The 26985-nt window shown below is 39.9% G+C and overlaps 3 protein-coding genes across 6 annotated transcripts in view; 2 read left to right on the top strand and 1 right to left on the bottom strand.

Moving 5' to 3' along the window:
* The window catches only part of CNST (consortin, connexin sorting protein), a 668223-nt gene that overhangs the window by 36981 nt on the left and 604257 nt on the right, over window positions 1–26985 (bottom strand). The window contains exons 1-3 of one of the 4 annotated variants that reach the window (XM_051783327.1): window positions 7357–7522; window positions 5543–5639; window positions 1768–2088 (exon numbers count right to left, since the gene is read on the bottom strand). The exons of 1 other annotated variant lie outside the window; for it this stretch is intronic. The gene's annotated coding sequence lies outside the window, so the exon portion shown is untranslated. Of the gene's footprint in view, window positions 1–1767; window positions 2089–5542; window positions 5640–7356; window positions 7523–26985 lie in introns of those variants that run through there. 2 more of the 4 variants (XM_051783326.1, XM_051783329.1) reach the window with 2 other exon arrangements.
* Window positions 7603–18318, top strand: TFB2M (transcription factor B2, mitochondrial). Its single transcript, XM_051783352.1, has 8 exons — window positions 7603–7906; window positions 8682–8770; window positions 9704–9857; window positions 10265–10413; window positions 12038–12127; window positions 14489–14551; window positions 15768–15919; window positions 17387–18318. The coding sequence occupies exons 1-8, from the start codon at window positions 7618–7620 to the stop codon at window positions 17571–17573; spliced, it is 1173 nt and encodes a 390-aa protein (XP_051639312.1). The 5' UTR covers window positions 7603–7617; the 3' UTR covers window positions 17574–18318.
* The window catches only part of SMYD3 (SET and MYND domain containing 3), a 399664-nt gene continuing 396504 nt past the window's right edge, over window positions 23826–26985 (top strand). Inside the window, exon 1 of the mRNA XM_051783348.1 lies at window positions 23826–25128. Within this exon, the coding sequence (XP_051639308.1) occupies window positions 24965–25128 (164 nt within the window). The 5' untranslated portion in view covers window positions 23826–24964. The remainder of the gene's footprint in view (window positions 25129–26985) is intronic.

The following is a 26985-nucleotide window of genomic DNA, read 5'->3' as shown; positions in this document are numbered from 1 at the left end:
CCATTATCCAACCTGACATCTCTGCAGAAAAAAAAAAGAATATGTTCTTGTGCTGTCTTACAGCATGGACTCATTAGTAGTTTATTGTTTCACAAGATAGTCTTACATACAATCTCATTACTGGATAGCCTCGCTATGAGAGAATCTCATTAAATCCTCCTAACTGTTCAGTTTGCCCTATGTTTGGCTTTGAAAAAAATGTACTAGAGGTAAAAAAAAAATAAAATATCTTTATACATATTTTCTGCTTCTCTGTCAGATACACAGGTTAGGAGGTCTATTTCTTCATATGTGTTAAGTCTGCTGTCCTCCAAGAAGTATCCAGACACAGGAATGGTTTATCTAATTTCACTGAATTCACAAAAATATCGGAGCATGAACTGTTTGGTGGTTTGGCACTTTCCAGCATTTCTCAAGTGTCAGTGGTATTTAAAAGCATGATGATCTTCATATCTATAAACAGCAGGAATAGTGAGGTTTAGAGAGGAAGTTCCACATGCTATTTTCAACTTCTAAGCTTCCTAGTCATACTGCTTATTCACAGTTTTAATAAACAATGATAAACATATACTGCCAGGCATAATCTACTATTCCACATTTAACATTACTATAAAAACATGTTTCAGTCAGCAGCCAAATACAAGAGGTTTGTCTGGGAAGAAATAGCAGCTTTTAGTAGAACATATGACAGAGTTCTACCAAACATTTCACACAAACAAACTCTTTGTCAGCATTCAAAACACACAGTGATCAGTCCCCCAAGTGCCTGAGAAGTTTTGGGTTTCAAGCTTCACTAGAACAAACTTCATTGAATGTTATAAGAACAAAAGGTGACCTCACCATTCAATGTGTTCATTTTTTGGTTTTGTCTGCAACAAAACACTAGAATGTATCTTGGGCAGGGGTAGAAAAGCAGTAGAATAGACTACTTTAGGAGAATGGAGAACTCTCATCCCCACAGCTATTTTATAAACAGTTTAGGTAAACATTGGTCAGGAATAACCTATGAGTAACTGGTCTTGCCTTGGGATGCATGAATCTCCTTTTAAGTCTTATGAGAAGTAGCAATTTGCCTTTTTTTGATTTCTGTATTTTCCTTCTAATTGAAGAATGCCCAGATTTTTGTCACGCTACAGAACATGTGCACAAGTTTGATTACAAAGCATAACAAAAATTAAAGACTTCCTACAAGACAAATTTATGCATGTTTTCTAGGATAGGTACCATTTTTCTTACAGGAAAAAAAAATTAAAAAGTCCTGCAAATCCACACAGACTATATTTGTGAGAATTAATCAGCTCAACTCACTTTTATCCAAATCTTTACAAGGACCTGAGAAAGCTGACAGATCCTACCACCTCGTAAGAGGTTGCTAAAAAACATACAATGATATAAAATCTCTCATGATCTAGTGAAAAAACTTTAAACATATATGAAAAGGCAGAGATGACAGAACAGAGTCCCTTGAAATGGAGATGCAAGAAGAATGAGGCAGTTAACTAAAAGCTGTCCCACTGAAGAAATAAGTGTTAAAGACTTTCAGACAGCTGAATTTCATAATGACATTGAATTCCGTAACTTTTATGTATTGATGAGGGATGAGTAAGTTTTATAGCCCCCATCAATACAAAGAAAACTAGCATTGTCAAAATATTCAGTGAGGTCCTAAATCACATCAAGGCCAGAAGCAATCACAAATAAAATGGAAAGCTATCCATAAAAGATATTAAATATTATAAATTATTCCTGTCCATAAGTATTACATACCTGCAGACCCTTTGTTATCAAGTCTGCAGGTCCAGCCAGAAGGTTAAGAACAGAGCTAATTGCTGGAGCTTCAATAATTGTCACCATTAGAAAATCAGAATATCCAGGAGCTCTTCCAAAATCTTGCATCAGTCTGTTTTATATTTCTGAAGGGAAGGATGGTCTAATTTCTACATTATTCAGTGTCAGATACGAACGACCGAGATCAAATCCCTTCTTTGCTCTGAACCTCCTCCATGAAGTCAGTCACACCGAGTTTTGGTTTTTTTTTGCCCTTGAATGGATGAGCGAGAACTCAACCACATATAAACCGGAAGAGACCTATGTTAAGCAAATCACAACCCCCCAAAAAATTAATCACTGGTGTAACTTGATTGAAGTTAATGAAGCTGAAACAACTTAAACCCAGTGGTGAATTTAGCCTGAAGTGCTGTTTCAGCTCTCTGCTTTCCAACAGGAAGTTATTAAGGTAAATTCATTTCAGCTCTAATTGTGTAAATAAATGCTGGGCTATATGAGCTGTCTCTCACAATTTACACATACTTTTGATTAATAGATCGTGGAGAGGTTTTCTAAAGCAGATGGTTATCAGTTTCTCTTTCAGAATTTGAATGTATGCTTGCAATACCTGAGCCTGTAAACAGAGATCTAATTTGTTTTAGATCAGTTTTTCAGAAAACTCCTATTATCAAGGCCACTTTAAGTAGTTTCCCTTAAAAAACTTTTCATTACAAAATCCCAAATACCACAAACATTAACAAAACCTAGCATTAGTACTGTAAGACGGTAAAAATTATTTTCAATTGAAACCCAAAGTAAGATAGTTTCAGTGACATCATGACAGGAGTTTTACAGCCTATAGAGACATTGAGTGATCATTATTTCTCTTTGTGTTAATGATGTCATATTTCAGTGTTAAAATAGTAGACTTTAACAGTCTTCCATGAGTAAAAGAGAAATCCAGCTAAGAAACTAATCAGCTACCAAAACAATATTGGATAAAGGGTAATTTTATACGCCAACTGTCATAAAATTCCCCTGGGACCAAATGTGTAAGCTCTGCACTGTGCATGTTGCTTTATTTTATAAACACATGAATCTGAGCCAAGGAAGGTGCCAAACTATTACCAAACAATTTACAAACTTGTAAGTTCAGGACAGATGCACCCCAGTTTGTTTATTTTGCCATTAGTCAACTGTAACACTGTAACAACAGAATGAACAGCACCTGGACTGTGATGTAGGTCCAGCTGAAATGTTGGTCTAACGTGATAAAGACCATCATACCCTCCCTTTCAGCCTAAAAGCACACAAAATTCCAAATTTAAACCATTAGGAAAGCACTTCCAATGGATATTATGAATGTCCATGTGATTTCAATACCATATTCACCAAGTAAACCTAAAAATCTTCCTAACATGCTCATATAACAAAGATAAAACAAATACTAAAATTAAGTCTGGGTTCTTTTCTTTTTTAAAAACAAAGTTATTTTGAACTAATCCGAATTTGCTCTGCAGTGTAATATTAATGTTCCAAACAACATACAACAAGAAAATTAAATTAATCACACAGACAGAGAAAAGCAGTGTTAAAGCTCACATTTTAAGGCCACACATTAGCAATTCAGTTGGGAGAGGTGGAACAGTGTATTGGAACAACAGTACAAAAAACTTCACACTCCTAAGCAACTCTGTTCCTGAAAAGCAAGCACACAGCACGCTAAAATTTGTCTACAGAAATATTTGACACTAACATCACTAAAACCTCTACCCCTTCCTTATCAGTTAGCCAGACATTTTCAAAGACACCACAGTTATACCGCAAGTAGATTAATAAGTAAAAAATACTATGAAAATCCTTAGCATGTCAAGCTCTTGAGCAAGGTAACACTGCAAAAACCTTCAGAATAAAGACTTATGACAAAAACGTGCTGAGTGAATTTGAGTCAGCAGAATATGCTCATCAGAATTAAATGAAGAGGAATTCTGGGAGAAAGAAACAGAAAAAGCACCTATTTGAATGTTTTCACTCCTGTCTGCAAAGGTTTAATGGGACTTTTTTTCTGCTTGCACACAAAAAGCATTTGCAGTAAATTTAGTGCTGATGAAAGATGCCAGATTGATAGCCCTAGGGACTGAATTTCTCTGTATACACAGAACAGATAAAGCACAGAGTGAGAAAGTTTGTACCCCTGCCAAAATGCCTTACAATACACAGCTTATGCAACCATCTTCACACTACAGAACCCTTTGCCTCTCTGCTGAAAATGTCAAAAATATTGCTGCTTAGTGTTCATTATAAGGGGAATAAAACATGGACAGTGTTTTTAGCATTGGTAGGGACAGAATTCAAGGCATCTGCTCATTTAAAAATGTTTATTTTTGTGCTGAATGGCTCTTTTGTCAGCTCTGAACTTTGCTGCAGTGTTCGTAAGGCTGCAAAGTCAATCTGCACCTGGTATGAAAATGCTTTCCTACTAAACAGCATGTTATTACATGCGAAAAATAGCAAAGGAGGAGTGGTTTAACTTTTTTTTCAAATAACCTTACATTAACATACATGTCCATACACCTAGTGCTCAGAAATTATCTCAAAGGAGAAGTAACTTGATTGTTTCACTTAATTGGCACCCAGGCCCTCACTCTCCAGTGATCTGCACAATTGATCTAACTGACTTGTAATGGACAGTAACTCCCTATTAATCAGGTTTTCAGCGTTAGGCTGGAAGCTGCACTGTCACATGGAGAGGCAGGCTTCCAAGGAACCTTGGATGCTTATTTCCCTTACTACTAATAGCTTGGCCAAACAGCAAAAAGCCTCCCCCCACTCCCTGGCCCCTGTCCCCATCCAAGCGTCAAGCCATTTTTAGTTGTCAACAGATGACATGTAGGAAAGCAATAAGTTAAGGTTTATAGTCCATAATGGCTCTAAATACAAAATTGCCGACCTCATTATAAACACTGACTTTCACTTCAAAGGAAGATGTCCAATATAACCCACAGGTTGCAAATTCACTCGATCTCAAACCAGGTGCAGGATTGAGGCGTAGGATTAAATGCTACTTCAGTTCTTGGGAGATTTCCTTTGTGTATGTATGGGTTTGGAGTGGAGGACAGTGATGACAAGAAAATATCGCAAAAAAGTGAATATACTCTCTGATTGATTTTTAAAAAATAATTATTTATAGAGACTATTTTCCTGAGTGTGCAGTGTTTACAGCACTTTTGAAGAAATCTCCTACCACTCTTTTTACTATTTGTAAATATTTGCTATGGCTAAGTGGTAAATACATAGCAAAATAATACTAAAAGACTAGTGCTTTAATATTAACTTGAAAAATAAGATTTAAATTGAGCCAAATAAAAGTAAATGCAAGAAGCATTTAGAACCACTGAAAAGAAAAATATCTCCTTACTATCTTTCTGACCCATACAACTAAGGAGCTCTTTTGGTGCAAGCATAGACTGGAATCCAAACAAACAGGTAGCCCTTTTGATTACCTCTGATTTATTTCAGGAAACAATAATTAGGAGGAAACAATAATTTCAGCACACCCAACAATGAATGTAAATTACAAAGACATAAGGCTCTATGAGGTAAGACTGTAAATTCAAATATTTTCATGTGCAGATAGCTGGATTAAACTAGAAAATATGTGGCACAATCAGCCATTAACATAAAAATAACTGTTCAAATGTCCTTGTGATACACTTTAACGTATTCAACAACTTTCTGCATTGTATTTTCTAAACAAAAAATGTACATAACTTACCATTTTCCTAGGGTTTCAATAGTTTTTCAAAGATAATGACCAGGTCATAAAGAGGTAGTCCTTTACGCATGCAAGATTCAGTATATATCTGGCAGTTCTAGTAGGTGGAAAAAAATCCAAAACATAAGTTTAGCCTATAGAGATCCGTGGTTCAATCCAGGCAATTGCTAAGCTAAAGTAAATAAAAATATGAGGAAAAGTGTGTCATTTCTAGTGTATGAAGAATTGTTAGGGCATTTTGCCTTTGCTTCCTCCAAAACACTCCTCTGAATAATCTCAATTAGTCTGAATACTCCATTCAAAGCACTCCTGAGTGCTCTGACTGGCATCAAAAAATTTCCAAAATTAATTAATTAAGCTTAAAACTATACCTAATTTTTTTGTGGCCATAGCTGTCATAAACTCTGATAAGGAATGCTGAATTAGGACATGACTAAACACTTACTCTAAGAAAATCAAATTATGCTTGATGTTCTAAAAGTCCTACAGATTACTGAATTATCAGACTAATTAGTAAGAGAGGGAAAAAGCTATTAAAAACATGAAGTCCAGTTTAAAAATGGATTGAGGTCTATCCCATCATCCAGCTGAACACTCTGTCCATTTCCCCTAAGGCACAGGGAAAACTATTACAGCACTCAGTGTAAAAAAGCAGAGTACGTAAATTTCAGTTATGAAGAACTCGTGCATTTGACAAGGCATTTACAATCTTTTCTAAATTCAGCCCAACCCCTCTTCATGCCACATGCAGATCCGCCAAAAAGAGAAAAACAAAGCCACAATTTTCTGTCCCAGTTTCTGTTTAAGAGAGATATGTCAAACAAAATGACTTTGTTTGGTAAGTAAGCATGTGTTAATCTCTCACTTCACAACCAGAGCAATGAGATATAAGAAATAAGGCAATTTTCACAAATTCAAACATAAAGTCTACTTTTGAACCACTAATTTGAAGACCAGTATACAGTGTGATTGCTAGGTCTATCTTGCCTTCTGCACAAATTAGACAGGGAGTAGGAAAACACGTTTGGGAGGATTCTCTCTCCCTTTCACCATCGCACTGTGGCCGGTCACCTGCCACTGACAGGTTTTAGCACAGGTATCCCTGAAGGACGAACTCCAGTTTTGGAGAACTTGATAACGTTTTGAAGATGTTCTTAAAAGTTATTTCTCGTTAGGGCATTAGAGACATTGCTGAAAGGACAACGTCCCTGCTATCGAATTACTGGTTTGACCTAAAGCGCGATTGCAACAAGGCATCGAGCAGAAACGAACCAACAGGGACTGATACCGGAGCTCCGCCGGAGCAGGATCCTGCACCTGCTGAGGGCGGCAGGGCGATACAAACACCCGAGTCCCGAAGTGACTATTTAGCTGAAGACGCGGAGATCAAAGTCTCTCGTGAAACACCCTGGCAAACCTCAAACTAAATACGTAGCTCCTGGGACTTCACCCGCACACCGAGCGCACATATCGCTGCACGGGGCGACCGGCACAGCGTTTCTGGCCGGCCCCAGCCTCCCCCTCCCGAGCCACCGCCACCCGCCTCAGCCCTCCGCCTGCTCTGCTCCAGGGACACCGCGCCGGGGGAAGGAGCCGCAGCGCCGGCGCCCGCCCATGCCGGCTCGGGCGGGCAGGGCGCTCAGCCCCACCGGGACTGGCACCGGGACCGGCACCTTCCCGCCGCCCGCCCGGCGGCCCTGGCCCGACCCTGGAGCTCCCGGCGGCGCCGGGACGAGCAGGAGGCGGCGGCAGCGCGCGGCACCGAGGGAAGCATCTCCCCTTCCCCTCCTGCGGACGAGCCGCTGTCAGCTCACCTCAGCTCCGCGGCGGCTCGGGCGGCCGGGACCCGCCGCCCGGCATGGCGTGGAGGCGCGGGAGCTGGTGTCGCCGCGCTGCCGCAGGCTGGCGGCGGTGCGGGGCGGGCACCATAAACAGGGAGGGAGGGAAGGAGGGAGGAGAGCTCTCGCCGGCGGGGCGGAAGCGCGCTGGCGAGGCCGGGCAGCGGAGGAAGTGACGCTCCGGTTGCCGCGGCGATCGCGCACCCGGTGCTGGCGGCGCGGCGCGGGCGGCGGGCGATGCTGGCGGGACAGGCCCCGCCGGGCGCCGCGGGCTGCGGCCGCTTCCTGGCATTGGCGCTGCGGCCGCTGCTGTGCGGGCTGTCGCCGTGCTGGGTGGCGGGGCGGCAGTGCCGGGGCCTGCGGGTAGCGGAGGCGGCGACGGAGGAGGCGCAGGTGGTGCAGCGGGAGCATCGTGGCGGCGTGCCGGTGCGCCGCTACATCGCCTGCCCGCGGCTGGCGCGCACCGTGCAGCAATGCCTGCAGCGAGGGGCCGGCCCCCAGCCCCTCCTGCTCGAGTTCGCGCCCGGTGAGCTATTCCGGGGCTCCGGCCGTGCTCCCGGCGGGGGGCTCCGCCGGGGTGCGGCGCTGCTCGGCGCCACGGTGACCTTGCGGGGTCAGGGCGGGCTGCCGCCCTCGCCGCCGGCGGTACCAGCCCTCCGAAGGGATGGTGGTGCTCAGGGGAGGACACGGGGCCTGGCTTCTCCCGTGATTTCGGGCGGGGGTGGCGGCTTCCTTGCGTTAGGGCGCTGCCCGGGACAGGATCCGAACAGGGGGTTGTCCCAGCCCGCCGCCCCGGCGGGTCACTGCTGTTCAAACTGTGCTATAGAGTAAGCAGAGATGTAAGTGTCTCTCAGGTAATGTTGTGGTTTTGTAAGTGGACTTTGTCAGTAAAAGCACACCCAAGACAGGTAGCCCTTTGCAGTTACTTAATGTCTGTGGTTGTTTCTTTATTTCTGCAGAGTGTTATTTTATCTGTAGAGATAATGTGGGTACGATTTCAAAGTATATTTCAGTTGGCAGAGGAAAAAGTAGAAGTATTTGAAACGTTATCTCCAGTGTTCCTAAGTATGTCATTGTAATGCCGTGCTTAGTGTAATTCAATGAGCAATCTCGGGCAGGCTGCCTGTAAATGGTTTTACTAACTCTTGTTTTGAAGTATGTTTAAACAAATACAAACTCTCCCGTATCGAAGGTGAAATGTCCCAAGCCTTGTGTTGAGAAAATCACTAAAGGACATTACTTAGAAATAGAAATGCACTTTTAAAATTTGTAATTTTTTTTTTCTTATTTTCCCACTTCAGGTCCTGGAATCTTGACTCAAACTCTGCTCAATGCAGGTATTAGAGTGGTAGCTCTGGAAAGTAACTTAGCTTATCTTCCAAACTTACAGGTACACTTTTGATTCAGTTGCATATTTCTAAAACCTAATTAAAGAGAAAATAAGAATTAACTTACAATTTGTAATAGCTGTTGGATCAAAAAGGAATTAGACAGTAATTGTTACTTGCAACATCTGACATAATGGCTAATAACAGTAAGTATTGTTTGGTATTATACATTGCATATGTAGAATATTTTTTAATTAGTTGATTTGATGTTTTGTGTATGCAGGAATTCAAGTTCATACATAGTCTTTCTATGAATAGTTTCATGCATAAATTTGAAAGTAATATTAATCAGAGTCATTGTATTTGTGTACGTTTAAACAAGAGGTCCATATGTAGCTTTAAGAAATCTGTAAAAATACTCTTAGTTATTCCTGCTTATCTCACAGTGTTATTTAATGTGTTTTCTTGTAATTGACACTTACATATTAAGACACATGTGTTGTCCTCTCCTACTCACCTGGGCTTTTCATGGATTCGAAGGGGGTCAGACACTGAGCTGCAGAAGCTGTACTAGAAGGATGGTGTTATAGTGCTGGTTTGGAACCAACAACTCACCCTCTGACTTAAAATGTGTATAAAAGGCATTCTCTCTGCATATATAAAGAATTCTACTTGTAAATCATTAAATGAAGTTGTTTGTTTAGTTAAGTATAGTTTAGGATTTTTTTTAAGGAAAACCATTGCAGAACATCATAGTAATTTAAGAATTGTTTTAATGGCACTCAAGTTGCACAGCACAAAAAATGTCAAAATGCCCAGCACAATGAAGGAGGCAATTCTTTTTATCAGCTGTAAGAAGCAGCTCTGAGATTTGACTCTTGTTGACTGGGTAACAATTTTAAGTAATGCTTGAACATATTTTTTGTTTGGGTGGGATGTTTCATGAGACCAGTTACTATATCCAGATTTCTTCAACTGAAGCTGATTTTATTCAGTCCCTAGAGAATAGCCTGGATGGACAATTAAAGGTCATTTATGGTGACTTCTGCAGACTGGATCCTTTGGTGACTGGAACACTGAAACCACCTGCCGTGTGCTCTGAGAAGCTTTTTGAAACCATGGGTGTAGCAGCAGTTCCTTGGAGGGCAGGTATATGTATATGATCACACATGTTACAAATACATTTGAAGGGTGCATAGGCAGTTTGGCAAACTCTTTGGGATTTGCTTGAGGTATATGTTCTGTTTAATATATGTGCTCAATTAATGGATACTATTTTCTACATTTCAGCTTTACTTAGACTCATGATAGCTTCAAAAAATACCCCATGTGTCAATATGGGATATCAAGTATTTTCTTGTCTGTTAAAGGTTTAGTCTAACACAAACTAAATTGGGCTTAACTTTGACTAAGGCTTGAATTGTATTCATTCTTGAACAACATGAGCTCACAGACTTTCTTCTCTTAATTATTTGTAGTTTAGACATTAGAATTAATGAGATTGTCTAATATGTATTGCAAAATTTTAAAAATACCTTTACATGTTATTGAAACAGATGTACCTCTGAGAATTTTTGGAATCATGCCACACACATTGGAAAGAAACAGACTTTGGAGGCTTCTTTTCGGCCTATATGAATGCAATTCCATATACAGATACGGAAGAGTAGAACTCAACCTCTTTATAAGTGAAAAAGAATACATGGTATGTGCGAGGTATTTTACAGGTAATGAAGATGTAGTGCTTCACAGAACACAAACCCATTTATATTGTATGCTTAATGTTTTTGCTAGTGAATTTTTTTCTACCAGAATTTTTAAGTCTTGTCTGTTTCCCACTTGTTCTCTTTATGCAGTGATAGCACTATCAAGAAACATTCTCTTGTCATATAACCACAAATCTTACAAATGTGAAGACTGGTCCTCGAGAAGAATATGCAGCAGCAGACTAGCTGCTTTCCATTGTAAATTGTGAGGTGCTTAAATTCTGTAACATGCTTTTGCAACAAAATTGTTTACTAGTTGCATGTAACAGTCAACGAAGACTGAATTCAAAATGCAAGGGAAAAGGATTCGGGTAGAGGATTCCAAGTTACTAAATACCATAATCAGTGAGATGCACTTGTCCTGTTCAGTTGCTTTTGTATGCAGTACTGAAAAGAACTGAGCCAAAATGTAATGATTTACACACCTTTTTATTAATATTCTGTACACTAAGGCACAGAGCTGCTTTCTGGGTTTTCTAATGTTCCTAATTTACGCTGTCTGGAAGCTCTAGAACTGTACTTATACTTCAAGGATACCTTTTTTTCTGAGAAACTGGGAGGTTCATACAGAGCCATAAACCTTTAGTTACTTGTAAGCCTTAGAGGTCTGCTTACACAACCTGTGCTGTGTCTTAACACCTCACTGAAAAAAAATTAAAAGTCTTAAGTATATTCTGTGAAATGACAAGTTGGACACCACTGAAATACCAACTTGCATGGCATGTTTTTAATGGTCAGATTTTTGAGTAAATACAGGGCAGCTCATTCTTTTTATGCAGTCGCTGTGTTAGTTTTTTTTTTTTTAAATTAAGTTTTATGGCTTTATTATGAACACTGTTAAATGAGAGTTGTGTAGTAAAAGCTATTGGAACCTTCTTTTAGTGGGCATTGTTGGTTCCTTTTTGTTGGTTGTTTTGGTTTGGTTTCTTATTATATGACAAGGCTGTGTAAATCTATTACGACAAGTTAAATCTCCTTGCTACAATCTACTTGTTTCCTGGCCCTGTTTGAGAATAATCACAAGCTTCTCTTTATTTCTTGTCCTGAGAGTTGTTTGATCTGTAATATTGATCAGGATGATGACTGAGCAAGTTGCTTAATGTTCAGTGAGGTCACCTGATGTTTTACTCTGCTTGCATGTCTTCTTGGGAATATTTACTTTGTCAGTGCAAGCTGATAACTCTGACAAAGTTACAGTTTTTATATGTAATATGATCCCTGCTTCTCTTCTGTGTGAAACTTCTCTGCCTTAAAAGGGACCAGAAAATATGTGCTGGAGATTAATACACAGTTCAGTTATCCAAATAACTGCTGTGAAGAAATACTTAGCCTGTTATAATGTCTTCTAGTCGCGTCTTCTGATAAGATGTACTAAAATATCACAAAGTATGTATTTGAGGCCTAATGGAACTCTACTTTGGAATTTTAGACTTAATGGAATTTCTTTGACTTAATTGAGTTTCTTACTACTTGTATTTATATTTATTTGAATGAGGATTTTGCTTAGATAAAGAAACAGTCTTAGTTTTTGCAACAAAAAACTCTTTCTCTGCCATTTTTTAGGTATTAAGAGCAAAGCCTGGGGAAGCATGGGCTTATCAAGCACTTACTGTACTTGCACAAATAGGATATGAAATTGAACTACTGCACAAGGTAAGTGTTTTGTACCAGCTGATGTGGCCTAATGCCATGGACATGATTTTAGAAAAGAGTTTATAGTGGTTTACTATCCTAAACTAATTGGAAGCTAATTTAATGTTTAAATTAGTTGGAGAACTGTTGAAAACTTTTGTAGAAAGTATTGATGTAAAAAGCTGAAACGCTCATGTTTTGTGTAAAACTCTCCATAAAGCAGCATCGTGATTCACTATGATGTCAGTATTCTTATTGCAAGCCACTGTCCTCTGAATTTTGCCATCCAATATACTTTGGACTTCCTAAGCTGTATTCAGTAGAAATTTTTTTTTTGAGTCCTGGTGTTTTCATGTTCCAAGCATACCTGCTTCTCCTGCTAGTCAGTACTTATCTTACCTTGTCAAACATAATATGATTTAGTTTTAAAAATTGTTTATGTTTTTCCCCCACCTCCACATGAACACATGGCCATCAACTTTCACTTAGTTTATGCTTTTCAGATTTACCTTTCTTTGTCCTCTGTTTTTCTAGGAACCTACCTTCATAGTTTTAAGTGTTTTTCTAGTCAAAAATTGTTTCATTATCTACTGTCTTCCAAATACCTTATATCATGGGGTATATATTAAGGAGTTGAAGAATGATACTTTTTGAAGATGGTCATCTGACTAACAGGGATGAAGTGGAGGCATTTAATGTGTTTTTTGCCTCAGTCTTTAGTAATACTGATACACCTTGGACTGCCTGGTCTCCTGAGCTGGAGGACCACGGGTGTGGGAACAGTGACTTTCCATTTGCAGACACTGAAATTGTAAGGGACCAACTGTATCAGCTGAATGTTCACAAGTCCATGGGGCCTGATGGGATTCAATCCAGACTACTGAGGAGCAAGTGGAAACTATGGCAGGACCTCTCTCAGTTAGCTACCAAAGGTCTTGGGAGTCTGGGGAGGTTCCTGCTGACTGGCAGCTGGCCAGTGTTATTCCAGTCTATAAAAAGAGTGTGAGGGAAGAGCCAGTGAACTACAGACCTGTCAATCTAACCTCAGTACCTGGAAAAATTTTGGAGAAGATTCTACTGGGTACAATTGATAGGCATTTGAAAAATAATGCAAACATCAGGCACAGTCAACATGGGTTCACAAAGGAAAGTCCTGTTTAACTCATCTGACACCCTTCTATGATAAGGTCACCTGCCCAGTGGATGAAGAGGTGGTGGGTGTCCTTTTTCTGGATTTCAGTGAGGCTTTTGACACTGCCCCTCACAGCATCTTTCTGGAGAAGCTGTCCAGCTGTACAGTGAGAGAGTTCATGGTGTGCTGGGTGATGAACTGGCTGAAGGGCAGAGCTCAGAGGGATGCACTGAATGGGGCTACACCTGGCTGACCACTGGTTCAATTTGAGAGCCAATATATTGTTCAATATATTTGCCAACAATCTGGATGCAGGAGTTGAATGAACCATTAGCAGATTTCCTGATGACACCACACTGGGAGGTGCTGTTTGCTCTCTTGAGGGACAAGATGCCTTGCAGAGGGGTCTAAGCAGATCGAAGCATTGGGCAATGATTAACAGGATGAAATGAAACAAGTAAAAATGCTGGATTCTGCACCTAGCATAGAGTAACACTGAGTACAAGTAGTAATTGGGAGAGAGGTGGCTGGAGAGCAGCCCTGCAGAAAGGAACTTGAGGGTGCTGGTTGGCAGCAGTTCAGTATGAGTCATCAGTGTGTTCCCTGGCAGCCAGTAGGGCAAACTGCATCCTGGGGTGCATCAAACATGGCATCATCTGCTGGTCAGTAATTGTTCCACTGAATTTAGAGTTGGTGCAGCCTTACCTTGAATATTTGGGCAGTTCTAGGTCCCACAACTTAAGAAGGTTGTGAAGATCCCTGAATGCATCCAGAGGATGGCAACAAAGCCAGTGAAAGGGCTGGAAGGAGTGTTACATGAGGAGCAGCTGAGGCCTTTGGGCTTGGCTTTTTTGGAGCAAAGGAAGCTGAGGAGGGGTGACCTCATTACTCTCTACAATTTCCTGAGGAGAGGGAGGCTAAAGGGAGATACTGAGCTCTTTTCCCTAGTATCCAGTGATAGGACACATTGGAATGGTTCAAAGCTGTGCCAGGGGAGGTTTAGACTGGACAGTAGGAAGCATTTCTTTACCAAGAGGGTGGTCAAATACTGGAACAGGCTTCCTAGAGAGGTGGTCGATGCCCCGAGAGATATTTGGACAGTGCCCTTAACAACATGCTTTGACTTTGTCAGCCCTGAATTGCTCAGGCAGTTGGACTAGACAATTGTTGTAGGTCCCTGCCAACTGAAATAGTCTATTCTATTATAACAAAATGCTTTAATTCTGTAATATATTTGCTTCCTCCCATAGGAGCCTTGGTCATCATTTGCAACTGATTTGAAAAATGGGAGCTTGGCAATACCAAAATGTAAGGTAAGATTGTAGTGTACACTTTTCTTCTTTTAAAGATGTAGTTAAACCACTTTTTATTAAAGGTTAAAATAACTTTATAGCAACATTTATAAATGTATTTTTTAAGAAGTGTTCTAATTAAAATTTACAAGTAGCATGTAGATTCATCAAAAAGTGAGTGAAGAATTGCTATGCACTTAGAAACTGAAATAAACTATTATCCTTAGTGTATATGATGGAAAAAATATGGTGAATGAATAGCATAAAGGAATGTTAAGAGGTATTTTTCAGAAAAAGTTACTGACAGGGAAATATCTACTTGCTTAAACAAAACAAATGTTACCACAGTTAGTAACACAATCAGTATCCTGCTGGTTTTGATTAAAATGGTAACTCATATCTCCATTATAGATTTCATGTGATAGCTAATTGCTTAAATTTGAGAAGTGCAAAAATACCTTGTGTAAACTTGTTTACTTTTCTCTTTTAAAGAAGTAATGATGTTCCTTTGTGTAAAAGAAGAATATCCCTATTTAATTCTGATAATATAAAAGCATGTTTACTTAATATTTAGTTTTACCCTCCCCAGAAAACTGCTATGGTTTGAGTGTTGTTTGCAATGTTTCTTTAAGATATAAGTGAATGTAAATGACTGGGTGTGCCTTACGTGCTTAGCTGTGTTGCTGAAAAACTGTGTAGAGAGGCATATCAGGTGGATTATGCAAGATGTATTGTGATAGCTTTAGGAGAAGTACAAATGTGAGATCTATTGGACAATATATCCATTGCTGCTAATACAGAAGTACATTTATTTCAGTTAAAGACTCCATCCCAATTTCATAAAATTTTCGAGTTGTAATATTGTCTTAGTGTTACACTCAATTCCATCTTTATATACAGAAGGCAGGTAGTTGAAGTGATCTGATGCCTTGCATAGTATAGAAACACTATAGGCCATATAATAGCTTGAAAGCTCACATCAAGCCTGTATTGTCTATTTCAACTAAGAAAGTTCAGTTCTTAAAATGTAAAAACAAACCTAAGTGATAGTACGTTTCTTTTGTTTTCTGTTTCCTTTCCTGTTTGGGGCACGGCAGAGGTAAAGCCTTATCTTCCAGTGAAATCATCAAGTTAAGACTTCTAATAAGAAATGTTAGTGGTGGTGAAAATGAAACTCTTAGCTAAAGACAGACACTGTCTATCATCTTTTCAGTGATTTATTTTGTTTTTCTTGCAGTGGCTGCCAAATGACCATTTATGTTTGGTACGACTGACTCCCCAGCAAAATCTGTTTACAGGAGGCTTGAAGCCCACAAATGCAACTACCTTTATTTTTATGGTGAAACAGTGTCTTGCTAAACCTACGTCTAGACTTAGTGCTAGACTAAAGTAAGTAAGAAAGAATTACAGTTTTTTATACTTTTTTCACAGAAATATAGGAAAATATTAACATATGTTCTCAAAGAGGTATTTATTTGCAGATGAAATACTGTGCTTTTTAAAAATTAATTATCTACATGTAGAATAGAAGATTTCATTTGTGCAGCCCACAATACAGTATTTTGGGGACTGTTCCTGGCCCGTATTTACAGATAATAAAAACTTGAGGTTTGACAGAAAGGTCGACAAGTATTTAGAATGTCATCATCATGGCTAGGCTTCACAAACAAAGATTTGGGATGTATATGTGCAGTAATTCTCTGTACCTCCAGTGGAGGTGAGGTCGTGTATCTGCAAGAAGCTTTCACTTACTTGACAGACATAATAATAAAACCGCCAAGACTTTTGCAGAAAGTCTTTTTAATAGAAATTAAAAGCTGAAAAAGTTTCAGTTTATAACAGACATCAGTCATGCTAATGAAAACACCTGAAGGTTATTGAAGGTGGAATGGCTGTTATCTAATTCAAAAATTAGGCTTTAGATTTATTTACTAATTATGAAACTATAATTATTTTTTTTGGTATTACATTGGAGCTATTTATGTTTGTTTTATGATCAGTAGATTTCCATTTCCCAAAAATGGAAGGTGTTTACAGTCTGGAAAGCATTGACTTCTACTTGCTGATGAAAATAATGAATGTACTTCTCACTTGCTGATAATAGCTTATGAAAGTTAATTTCCAGAAAGAGGAAAGAAGAAAAAGCTACTAAATTCCAGTAACTCTCTTAGCAAAGAAAGTGCAAAGAGCCTTAATGGATTTCTCTCTTAAAGCTCAGTGGTGTCCCTCATTTCAACTCAGTCCTTCAGCCAGGAAGTTGAAGGCTTCTAATGTGAATCTTCTGTGTATTTATACACCCTTTTCCTGTCTGGGAAATAGTTTAATGTATGTGCACATTTATAAAGGTCTAGCTTTCGTACATAGCAATGATGTAGATGGAGAGAGAGTGGATACATCTGTTTATATATAGAAGAAAATACCTGGGAGGTGTAAGTCACTAATTCATGCTATACTGAGTCATCTTCTTGAGGATTACCTTGGCTTTAATTTCCCAGGCACTGAAGAATAACCCCTTTTTATGCTGTAATGCCTGTTACTGACTTACGCATTTCAGGTGGATGAGGGAGGGAGGGCAGGCACCTATTCTGTAATGAGGAGGCCACCCACCCTGTAATGAAGAGACTTATGTGGTTTGGTATTGTCTGTGTCTGCTGGGGGCTTTATTTGGTATTTATGTGTCTTATTAGCAGATGTTTCTTCGTGTTTGCAGTATGAATTGAAAATAACTTATGTTGTAGGAAGAGGTTAACTTCTAGAAGTTGTGAAAGAGTGAAATGGACCTTCAGATAATGTTTCTTGCTTTTTAATTTTTCACAGAAAGGAATGCTCCATTAAGACTTTGTTTGTTTGTTTCAGTTCATGGAGCTTGGACAATGGTGGCAAATTACTGAAAGCGCTAGAAATTCCAGAAAATGCTGCAATGCGTGACTTGTATCCAGAAGACTACAGGCGTCTTTTTGAGGCTTTACAAAATTCTAGTATGTTTACTGAAACCTGGTTCTATGATGAAGTCTTGGAAACTGTAAGGACCATAAACTTATAAAACTAAAGCTTTTGGAAGATCACCTTAGCTTCTGAAAGATTACTTTGATGAGAAACGGTTTAAATAAAATCACAGTTAGCTAGATGATTTCCTGTCCAAACAGGAAAATAAATTCAGCAAGTAACAAGAGCCCTTCTATAGAGGATGAAAGTAATGGATTCACAGTTATTTGAGCACAATCCTATCTGGAATGGACAAACTTTGCAACTTTTCTGGGAACTTACTAGTCACTTGCTGCTTTTGGATGTACGACTTAAATGGAACTTTTTGTTACACTGCTGTATATTTACAACATTTGAAAAAGTTAACAGACCAAATAATGATTATTTGTCTGGTTGGCATTTTAGTTCTTAGTAATTTGAATGCCTTTGGACAGATTACCAAAATACATAGGTCTTTACAACCACTGAGTCTGCTATATTGTCTCGTTATCTAAAAACCTTGCAGTCTCAAGTCAACAATATATTAATAAATAATTAGTGGTGTGTTACTATAAGACAAGGTAATGACTGCATGATAAAACAGTAACTGGGAGTTGCTTTAAGTAAAGATTGTAATATCTGTGGGAAAAAGTTGTTACAGTTCTTTCTTTTGAAAATAACACAGGACAGTCTGTACTGGTTTTCAATACACAAAGAGCTATATGTGTATGAGGATTATTTTAGGTCCAAAGGTCACCAGAATATTCAGTGCTGTATAAAGAATTTGGAAAAATGAAAATAAAATCATTTTATTTGAAACCGTTGCCCATGTTTTTGTTTAATGTGTAATACATGTACAAAAAATTTACTTCAAACCCACATGCTCTTAAAATTCTCTTTTTAGCCATAGTACTCCATAACACAACCTGTTCCTAATTTCTCTTCCTCTCTTACCATGTAACTGTTCTGTTGTCCAATAAGGCTGAGAGGCTGTACTGGTTCTGTGCTCTATACTGATCACCCACACACACTTTGAATCAAAATATCTTGCTGTTGTTGCAGAAAGATGTCATACCAACATACTAGAAGTATTCAATGCATAAATGTAAGACCACCACTGTCTAAATAAACATCTTTAACTGTGTGCTGATAACATTTCAAACATGAACTGAAAAAAAATTGTTTTATTTTGATGCTGTTGGAAAGCAGCATTTACTGAGCCAGTGCAGAGACTCCCACTGTAACAGCAGGAGTCTGTAAGTGGAGGGAATATTGCATAACTGTGGACTTAAAATGAGGAGATTTAATGGTCACCAGAAATCTGCCATTAAGGCTAAGTGTAAGCAATGTTTAGCCCTGAACACAAATGTGAAGTGTGTCGGTGGAGGGGCTTGGAACAGATTGCTCACAGACCAATATGATCGACAAAATGTCCGCTTTATTACAAAAGGATACTCGTTATATACTGTTACTACACCCCTACATGTGATCACCTCTTCTACAGTATTGGATACATAAAAGAAACATACTCTGTTGTCCAGTGCTAGTTGGACTATAACAGGTGTCCATATGAGCTGAGGGCACACGTTTACCTTTCAAGACTCCTCCTTAACCTTGGCACTGATCCTCCTTTGTTCCAGCTTCAGAGGCTGAAGCCGTGTTAACTACGCAGCAGTTTTTACTGTCTGCACCCAGCCATGCCAAGGCTAGGCCTACAGAAATGCAGAAAAAATTGTTCACACAAGCTTTATTCTCCCAACAGAAGTGGAGAACTGTCATTATACAAATGGTTTTGGTATTCATGGAAGAGATGGAAAAAGTGAAAATTACTGTTGTACATGAATAAATACATGGGTAGTGAAAATTAATTAGGTCTATGGATTTGATTAATTGATGCTATCCACTCTACTTTCTACTGTTGCAGGATTACAGCTTTTGTAGGATAATGTTGACTGTAAACTTTCACTTCACTTTCAAGTTTTAAACTGTATATAAAGGTTTGTCATACATTCTTTTTATGATTTTTAACCAACCCTCTACCACTTGTATTCCTTTCCTTTGCATAACTCTCTTTGCCATATTCCTCTGTATGTTTATGGACAATCGAGGCAGCCATCTCTTCAGTTACTTTTGATTCACATAAATACAAGGGCAGAACTTGAAACTAGGAAAACAGTATATAAATTCAGGTTAACATATACAGTTCAATAACCCTCAAAAATGCTTTTCAAAGAGAAAACTGCAATTTCACTCAAAATTTAACATGATAGACTTTCTCAGAAGAGATGATCTTCATGCTAAGGTTTAAAGGAACCATTTTCTATCATGGTGGGAGAGAAAAGTTTCCCATTTCTGAAAGTGCATTAATTTGTGAGTTACTGTGCCAGATACAGTAAATCAGAAATAGTATTTTGAAATAGGCACTGACATTTGAAAATGTTGCACAATTCAGTTGTTCTGAATGTCTTAAAATAAGATATTTAAGATATGTTTAAGATATATCTATTTAAGATATAAAGTAATAGATTTTTTAAATTACACTGATTAGCTGAAAACTTTTGGGCAAATTTATTTTTTCCTATGTTTTTCTGTCTTCAAATCTGTGATCTTGGATGAGATGGAGATTACAACATTCATACTCACTTCAGGGAAGGTCCACAGTATACCTAGTCCTTTCAATTATTTCCAAACTGCGGGGTTGTGGTTGCTTTTTTTATTTTCCCTTTTCTCCCAAGACCAATATAATACACAAACCTCTGAAACGTGAACCACACATGACACAGCTACTCGGTAAAACACTTTTTTTTAAGTGTTGCACCTGCTCTTCCAATACTGTCTCATAGAGGAGCTGCCAAAAATGGCTTTTGGCATCCCATATTAAAGCATCCATGTATCATAGTTTCTATGTTGATGATAACTTTAAAGATGCTAAGTCTTTTCCAATGGTGCTCATCATTTGTACCATCCATCTGCCTGTGGAAGAAAATTACACAACTGTGATGGCAATTGCCTAGTTTTTTTACTATTAACTATATTAAAATCATAACAAACACAAATAGAAACAGAAGTAAACTTAGTCCTTATGGTGTCCAGTTAATAAGAAATTTTGCCGATAAGAAATTTGGAATTAGAAGATCGGTCAAGTTGAATTCTATAGTCAGTTCACTTTTGATCCAGAGGAAGGGTTTGTGACCTTGTAGTAATTAACATAGTAGATGTGGTTGTAAGGGGTTGTTAAGGTGGAATGTGTATATACTGGCTACTAGACCTGTTCAGCATTGAACATTTTAATAATTAGAGCTCAGCCTTGCAGGTAGTAATGATAATGTTGATAGAAATACCAACATAAAACTCGAGAGACAGATTGTGTGGTGTAGTTTAAGACATTCAAGTGCGACAGGAAGAACCTGAGGCTTCCTGAGAAACATGTTGAATTAATTGTTTTGTCAGGCTGAATGCAATCTGTGGGGCTGCATATTGAAAATTCCAACCCGAGCTTTGCAAGCCTTTAATTAGCAAACCTGTATCTTTCTTTTGTAAACACTGAGAAAATGGAAATAACAAGCAACTTTTCCAGAAAGAACAAGAAGTCAGTGGGAGATGTTTATTCACTCACGTTGTATCCTTTCTCAACAGCTACTGCGTCTTTCCCTGTGTGGGCTGTTTTAACGTCACTGCTAAAATTAGGAACGCTGGCTGTCCCCAGCTGATAGAACGCAACATGCAGCAAACATATGAAGCCCAAGGGAAATTAGGAGTAGTTAAGAAACACCAAATGAAACAGTCAATTACTCATAATGTAAATAAGTCTTCAACCCTTGATGTAGTTGATTCTATTGATAAGACCCCAAATAGGCGAAACAGCTAAGAACTGTGTAAGCGTGCTTCTGTCGTTTGAAGGAAATTGAGGCAGGGAAGACACAAATAACAGTGGAATGGTTTTGTAAAGTTCCTAGTAAAAAAAAAAATCAGCAGATAAAATCTGTTGCTGTGAGTGAAATTTATTATGACTTTGTGCTTAAAATGCTTCTGCAGTGATTTTTAATTTTACATTCTAGAATCAATTTTTTATTAGCACACCAACACTGAAAGTGAAGAGACCTCTTCAAGAGACACGTGCTCATAAAAGATTTCTCTGTGCTTACAAGATTTCAACTCATTAATTGATATCTATTCTAAGTCACTTGATAGCTATTCTAGGCCATTAGTAACACAGATTTTGTACAATCCAAAATTTAACATTTTGTGTTTTGAGCCATATTTTGCTCCCAGAAAAATTCCCATTCTGTGTTGTTTGGAATGGCTATTGCACATTTATGACTAAAGAGCAGAATGTGAATTATTTCATTATTGCAATTGTTTCTCTAAATTCATGTTGTAAAACATGCTGTCTTGAGATAGAAGAGCTAAACTTCCACTACAGTGTTTCCTGGCTGCAAGGAAGTATGACTAATTCAGCAGCATCAGCCACAATTAAGTGGTATTTCCCACAAAAGTGCCCTCATTACATGCCTTGAGAGCTGCTTCTGTCCAGAATGTGTCATGCACTTCAAATAGCTGTTGAGAAGTCTGACCTGTTTAGGTCCAGTGTATGACTCAGTCATATAAAGCCACCATACTGATAACAGGGAATAACTTCAACTACATATAGTCAGGGGCTAAATAACCACTTATAGCCTGAGTATCATTATGCTTCTCAGAAAATTCTCATTGATATTTCCAAAAACATCCAAATTGGGCATTCCACATTCATACTTTGGTTTTGCTAGAGTAGCTGGGCTCTTCAAGGTTGTGGTTTTCATTTTGTTTGTGTGTGAGAGAGACAGTAGACTGTCATTCCCTCAGATATGTTTCTGTACTTTGTGAGAACTTGTTGTGTTATGAGACATGTGAGTGAGAAAACCTGACATGGAAAACTGAGAAAATAATGAAAATTACTTCTGGTAATGTATATTCATATTAGCTCTTCCCTGAGTGCACCTTTTGCAGTTCACAGGTAGGACTTTAAGTTCATGCTTTTTGCATATTGAGTATTCATTTCTTAAATTTATGCACTAATGGGTATAGATGTTACCTTCTGCTATTACTGGGTTTGTTTTTGTCACAGTTTTTGGGCAACGTCTGCTTAGAAACTCGATAAAACAGCATAGACAGGGAAATGCAGAGGATCACATAGGTGAAGGAGTAAAGCATACAAGCCAAATACATCTAATATTTTAGTAACTGTCAAGGATAATTCTTGAGAATCTCACACCACCACTGTAATTGAACACTTTTAAAAAATTTGCTAGGACGGCTAAAGATAAACATAGTAATGTGCATAATGATTTCACTAACAGCCAGATTGCTGTCAGTTCTTTTGGTAATGAATTACATCATTGCAGCATTTAAGTGAATGTTAAAATAAATTTTTCTGTGAAAATCTTGTGACTTGATTCTTCCCAATAGCAGTGTTTTGGATATTTATACTGTCATTCCTGATTACTTTGTTGCAACTTGGAGGGAAACAATTGCAAACTGAAATAATCATTACTGAGAACACAACTTGAGTGTGTTTTAGCAATGCACACCTGTTTTGCAGAACTGTTAGGTCGTCTTCTCGTTGTGCCTTGACAGGATGACTCAACTGCCTTTTCCAAAACACAAGCCCTACCTCCCTCTATAGGCATAATGAGGAAAACCAGACTAAGTCAATTTGCATCATAGTGTGTAATCTCATAAATGAACAAAAGCTATGTAGACCCACAGAGAAAGAATTTATCATCTCATGGGCCTTAAGCATCAACATTTCAGATTAGTTGTCTTAGTTAATCCAGCAAGTGTTTTTCTTTTCCCAGCAAGTGTTTGTCGTTTATCTGGTCCCTGTAACTGATGGCTCTGCCAAGAAGTAATTTGGTGTATGGGGTGCATTGTCAGTGACAAACACTGCCAGAGATTAGGTACCCAGCAGTTTCTGGCCCAGCCATACTTCTTTGTATTCAGATCACAATGAGATCCAGAAATACATCCAGATGCTAGTTCATAAATAAAATGTCCTGTTTTGGGGTGTTTTTTGACAGAATCATTTTCATATCTCTTCCTTTGTGAACCAAACTGTTTAATATTTTGATCAAGATAATGAACTGAAAGGTGTATAATTTGCAACAAATGGGTATGCACATGATGAAGCCCCTGCCTCAGATCTGACTCTTTTATGCTGGTTTCAATGTTGCATCAGTGAAGAAAACTCACTGAGAAATCCTTGTGTGTCAATACAAAAATAGTATGATTTTCCCTTTGCAGTACATTGAAGAATGAAGAAGAGTCGTTGCATTAACACGCATCAGCTGCCTGGCTTGAGGAGCTCTCTGATTGCCTGCAGCCCCTTGGAGGACATGGGCCTGGGCTGGGGCTGAGTAGGACCTGGAGAAGTTCCCTCCATTACATACAAAGCTGCAGGGATGCAACCTCCAAGTGTCCTCATTCGTGGTTTTTTGCACTTCCATGTCAGCATTGAAGCTGGGTGGGTACAGGAATGAATCAGGAGTGGTACTGGACAAGGCTAATGTGGCTGCTGGGACTTCCTATCACTACAGGTTCCTTCTGAGGCTGACCTGCAGCAGCTGTGAGATGTCTGTGTCACAAGGGCTCCCTGCATTGTGCTTAACAAGATTTACAATTATACATTTCATGACTGCCCCTCATTCCCTAAAACAAACCAACCAACCCACAAAGTCCTACAGCAACTGAAGAAACTCCAGAATACTGTTTGTAGTTGGCCATGGAAGCACTGACAGCCACTGCACTTGGTATCACAGGGTGATGTGTTAATTGAAATTCTCTTATGAGGAAAGGCTAAGAGAGCTGAGCTTGTTCAGCCTTGAGAAGAAATGAGTAAGAGGGGACCTCACTAATGTGTATAAATATCTGAAGGGAGAGTGCCAAGAGGATGGAGCCAGGCTCTTCCCAGTGGGGCCAAGCAATAGGACGAGAGCCAATAGGCAGAAACTGATGCACAGGAAGTTCCACCTGAACATGAGGAAGAACTTCTTTACTGTGCAGGTGACTGAGCACTGTAACAGATTGTCCAGAGAGGCTGTGGAGTCTCCCTCACTGGAGATATTCAAGAACTGTCTGTACACAAACCTGTGCAATGTGGTCTAGGCTGACCCTGCTTGAGCAGGGAGGTTGGACCAGATGACCCACTGTTGTCCCTTCTAACCTTACCCATTCTGGGATTCTGTTAAATGTATTATTAACCCCCTCTTCGGTCAAAGGGCTGCCCTCTGCCCCACGGCCTTTCAGTGCAGCTGTGCTGTCCTGTCCCGTCCTGTGCCACGGCACAGGAGCACAAATAACCTCCTCAGCTCAACCTCTGCAGCCCCACCCGGCCTTGGCCCTGACTTAAGATGGCGGTGGCAGCACCGCGTCACGTGCCGGCGGGCGGGGCCGCCCGCGCTCCCCTCTCCCCGTGGCGGCGCGCGCGGAAGGATGGAGTCGGCGGTGCTGGAGCGGTTCCCAAGCCCGGGCAAGGGTAGCGGCCTCCGCTCCCGCCGGCGGGTGCGGCCCGGCGAGCTGCTCTACCGCGCCGAGCCCTTCGCCTACGTCCTCACTAAGGAGCAGCTGGGCAGCCTATGCGAACGCTGCCTGCGCAGGTACCCGCGGGACGGCACGGCCGCCCTTCCCCCGCCCCGCCCGGGCAGCGCCGCCCCTTCCGCCGGGGCGGGGCAGTGCCGGGCTGGGCAGTGCGGCGTGGGGTGGGGGTATATTACCCGGAGAGGAGCCGGCTATGCCGTGCGGGATGGGGGTCTCTCTCCTGGGGAGGAGGAGGAGGCTGTGCCGGGTCTCGGCGGCCAGGTGCCGCCGGGGCTGAGGGGCGCGACTTGCTGCTTCCTGCCGCTCCTTTAAGTCGGGGCTTTTTTTTTTAAAAGGCTTTTTTGCGCATTCGCTTCTTCCCGGACGCCCGGAATTTGGTGGGAGTTTCCCGGGCTGGTCGGAGCCGGCAGTGCCGGCGCGGCTCGGTGCGGTGCCGCTGCGCCGCGGCGTTTTCCCGTTGGGATGGCGGTATCTGGAGGCTCCAGTTTTCCCTTAGGTGTTCCTGAGCCCGGCGGGGGGAAAACGGAACTCTGCGCTGGGCTTTCGCAGAGGTGACGAGGCGCCAGCCTTCACGAAATAGGCATTGAGCTTCCTGTCGACCGCGCAGATTTATCCCGTTTAAGGAGCACGTGGTTTTGAGACACGCGTTAAATAAACGTCTTCTGTCTTCCCCCACGTCCTTACGGGTGGACACTGACAAACTCACGTAACCTCTCTGTGTTTGTTTAGAAACAAACGAGCAAACCTGTTTTCTAACCTTTAGCAATTTCCCAGCAAGCCAGATTGTCACGAGTTGTTTGTAGATCTGTGTATTAAGACCTGAAACATATTGGTAGGTAATCCAAACCCATATATAATTGCCAAGAAATGAAGAAAAGAGGAGAAAATCCAGTACTGCTAGCTTTTTGTTTGTTTGTTTTATTTCTGGTTTATTTTATTTTTAAAATATTTTAAGTTTTGTTTGTTGAAACAATCGCTGTGATTTGCTCTGTGTCCTTTTTTTTCTCAGGACACCTTAGCTTCTGGTTTAAGATAATGTGTCCTCGTTTTCTCAGAGAAAAGTTTAACGATGTATTCCAGGTCACGCTTGCAATTCGCCTCATCATACTCAAACAAACCCCAAGCAAACACCGAAGTCAAAACCAGAGTTTTAGCTAATATATTTATGAAGTTTGACTGGTGACATCAGAGTCCTTCAGGGTGGCGACTGTCTGTATCTTTTCAATTTGAAGTTGTGAGAGGCTGCAGAGTTTGGAAGATGGGTTGAGTGCAGCAACAGGTGGAATAAAAACGAATCTGAAGTGTTTGGATGTAGATGCATAACCAGGACATGTTTTGTTGGGAGAAATAGTAGTGTTACCAACTTGTTATATCGTGAAAGGTTATCTATTCTTTTTTTTCCTAAATGGTGATATAATTAAATTAAAAAAGTTAAATAAGGAAGTTAAAAATATTTTTCCACCAGTTGTCTTCCTTTTTTAAAATATACTGTGGCTAGACAGAGTTTATAGATAAGACTGTCCAAAGAGACTTTCTTAAAGGCAGTGGCTTTCTGTTGAATGGTCTTCATTAAATTAGTGAGTGATACATAAATCCATACATGATCCATACACAGATCTCAATTTTTTTTTTTTTGTAATGGATGGAAATTAGAAAAACGGTGAAGTATTGCTAAACTGGAATGTGGAATTGAACTTTTTCATCAATCTGGTTTTGATCTGGTTGAATCTTCGTTCAAAACAAGGTATCAGAAAAATCATTACTGCTCATTTTCAGGACTACTGATAAAAGTCATATTGTCCACTTCTGTTCCTGTTTTTCAGTCTGATCTTTAGGTGGCAGTACAGGAATGCAAATAAAAAAGAAGGTCTCGTTCTTTACATTGATTTAGCATGTTAACAATCTTATATATGCAA

Source organism: Manacus candei, unplaced genomic scaffold, assembly GCF_025592945.1.
Source record: "Manacus candei isolate 608988 ecotype Guabito, Panama unplaced genomic scaffold, ASM2559294v1 h1tg000017l, whole genome shotgun sequence".
In the NCBI taxonomy this organism is placed as follows: domain Eukaryota; kingdom Metazoa; phylum Chordata; class Aves; order Passeriformes; family Pipridae; genus Manacus; species Manacus candei.
This window is presented reverse-complemented; position numbering and strand designations above follow the sequence as displayed.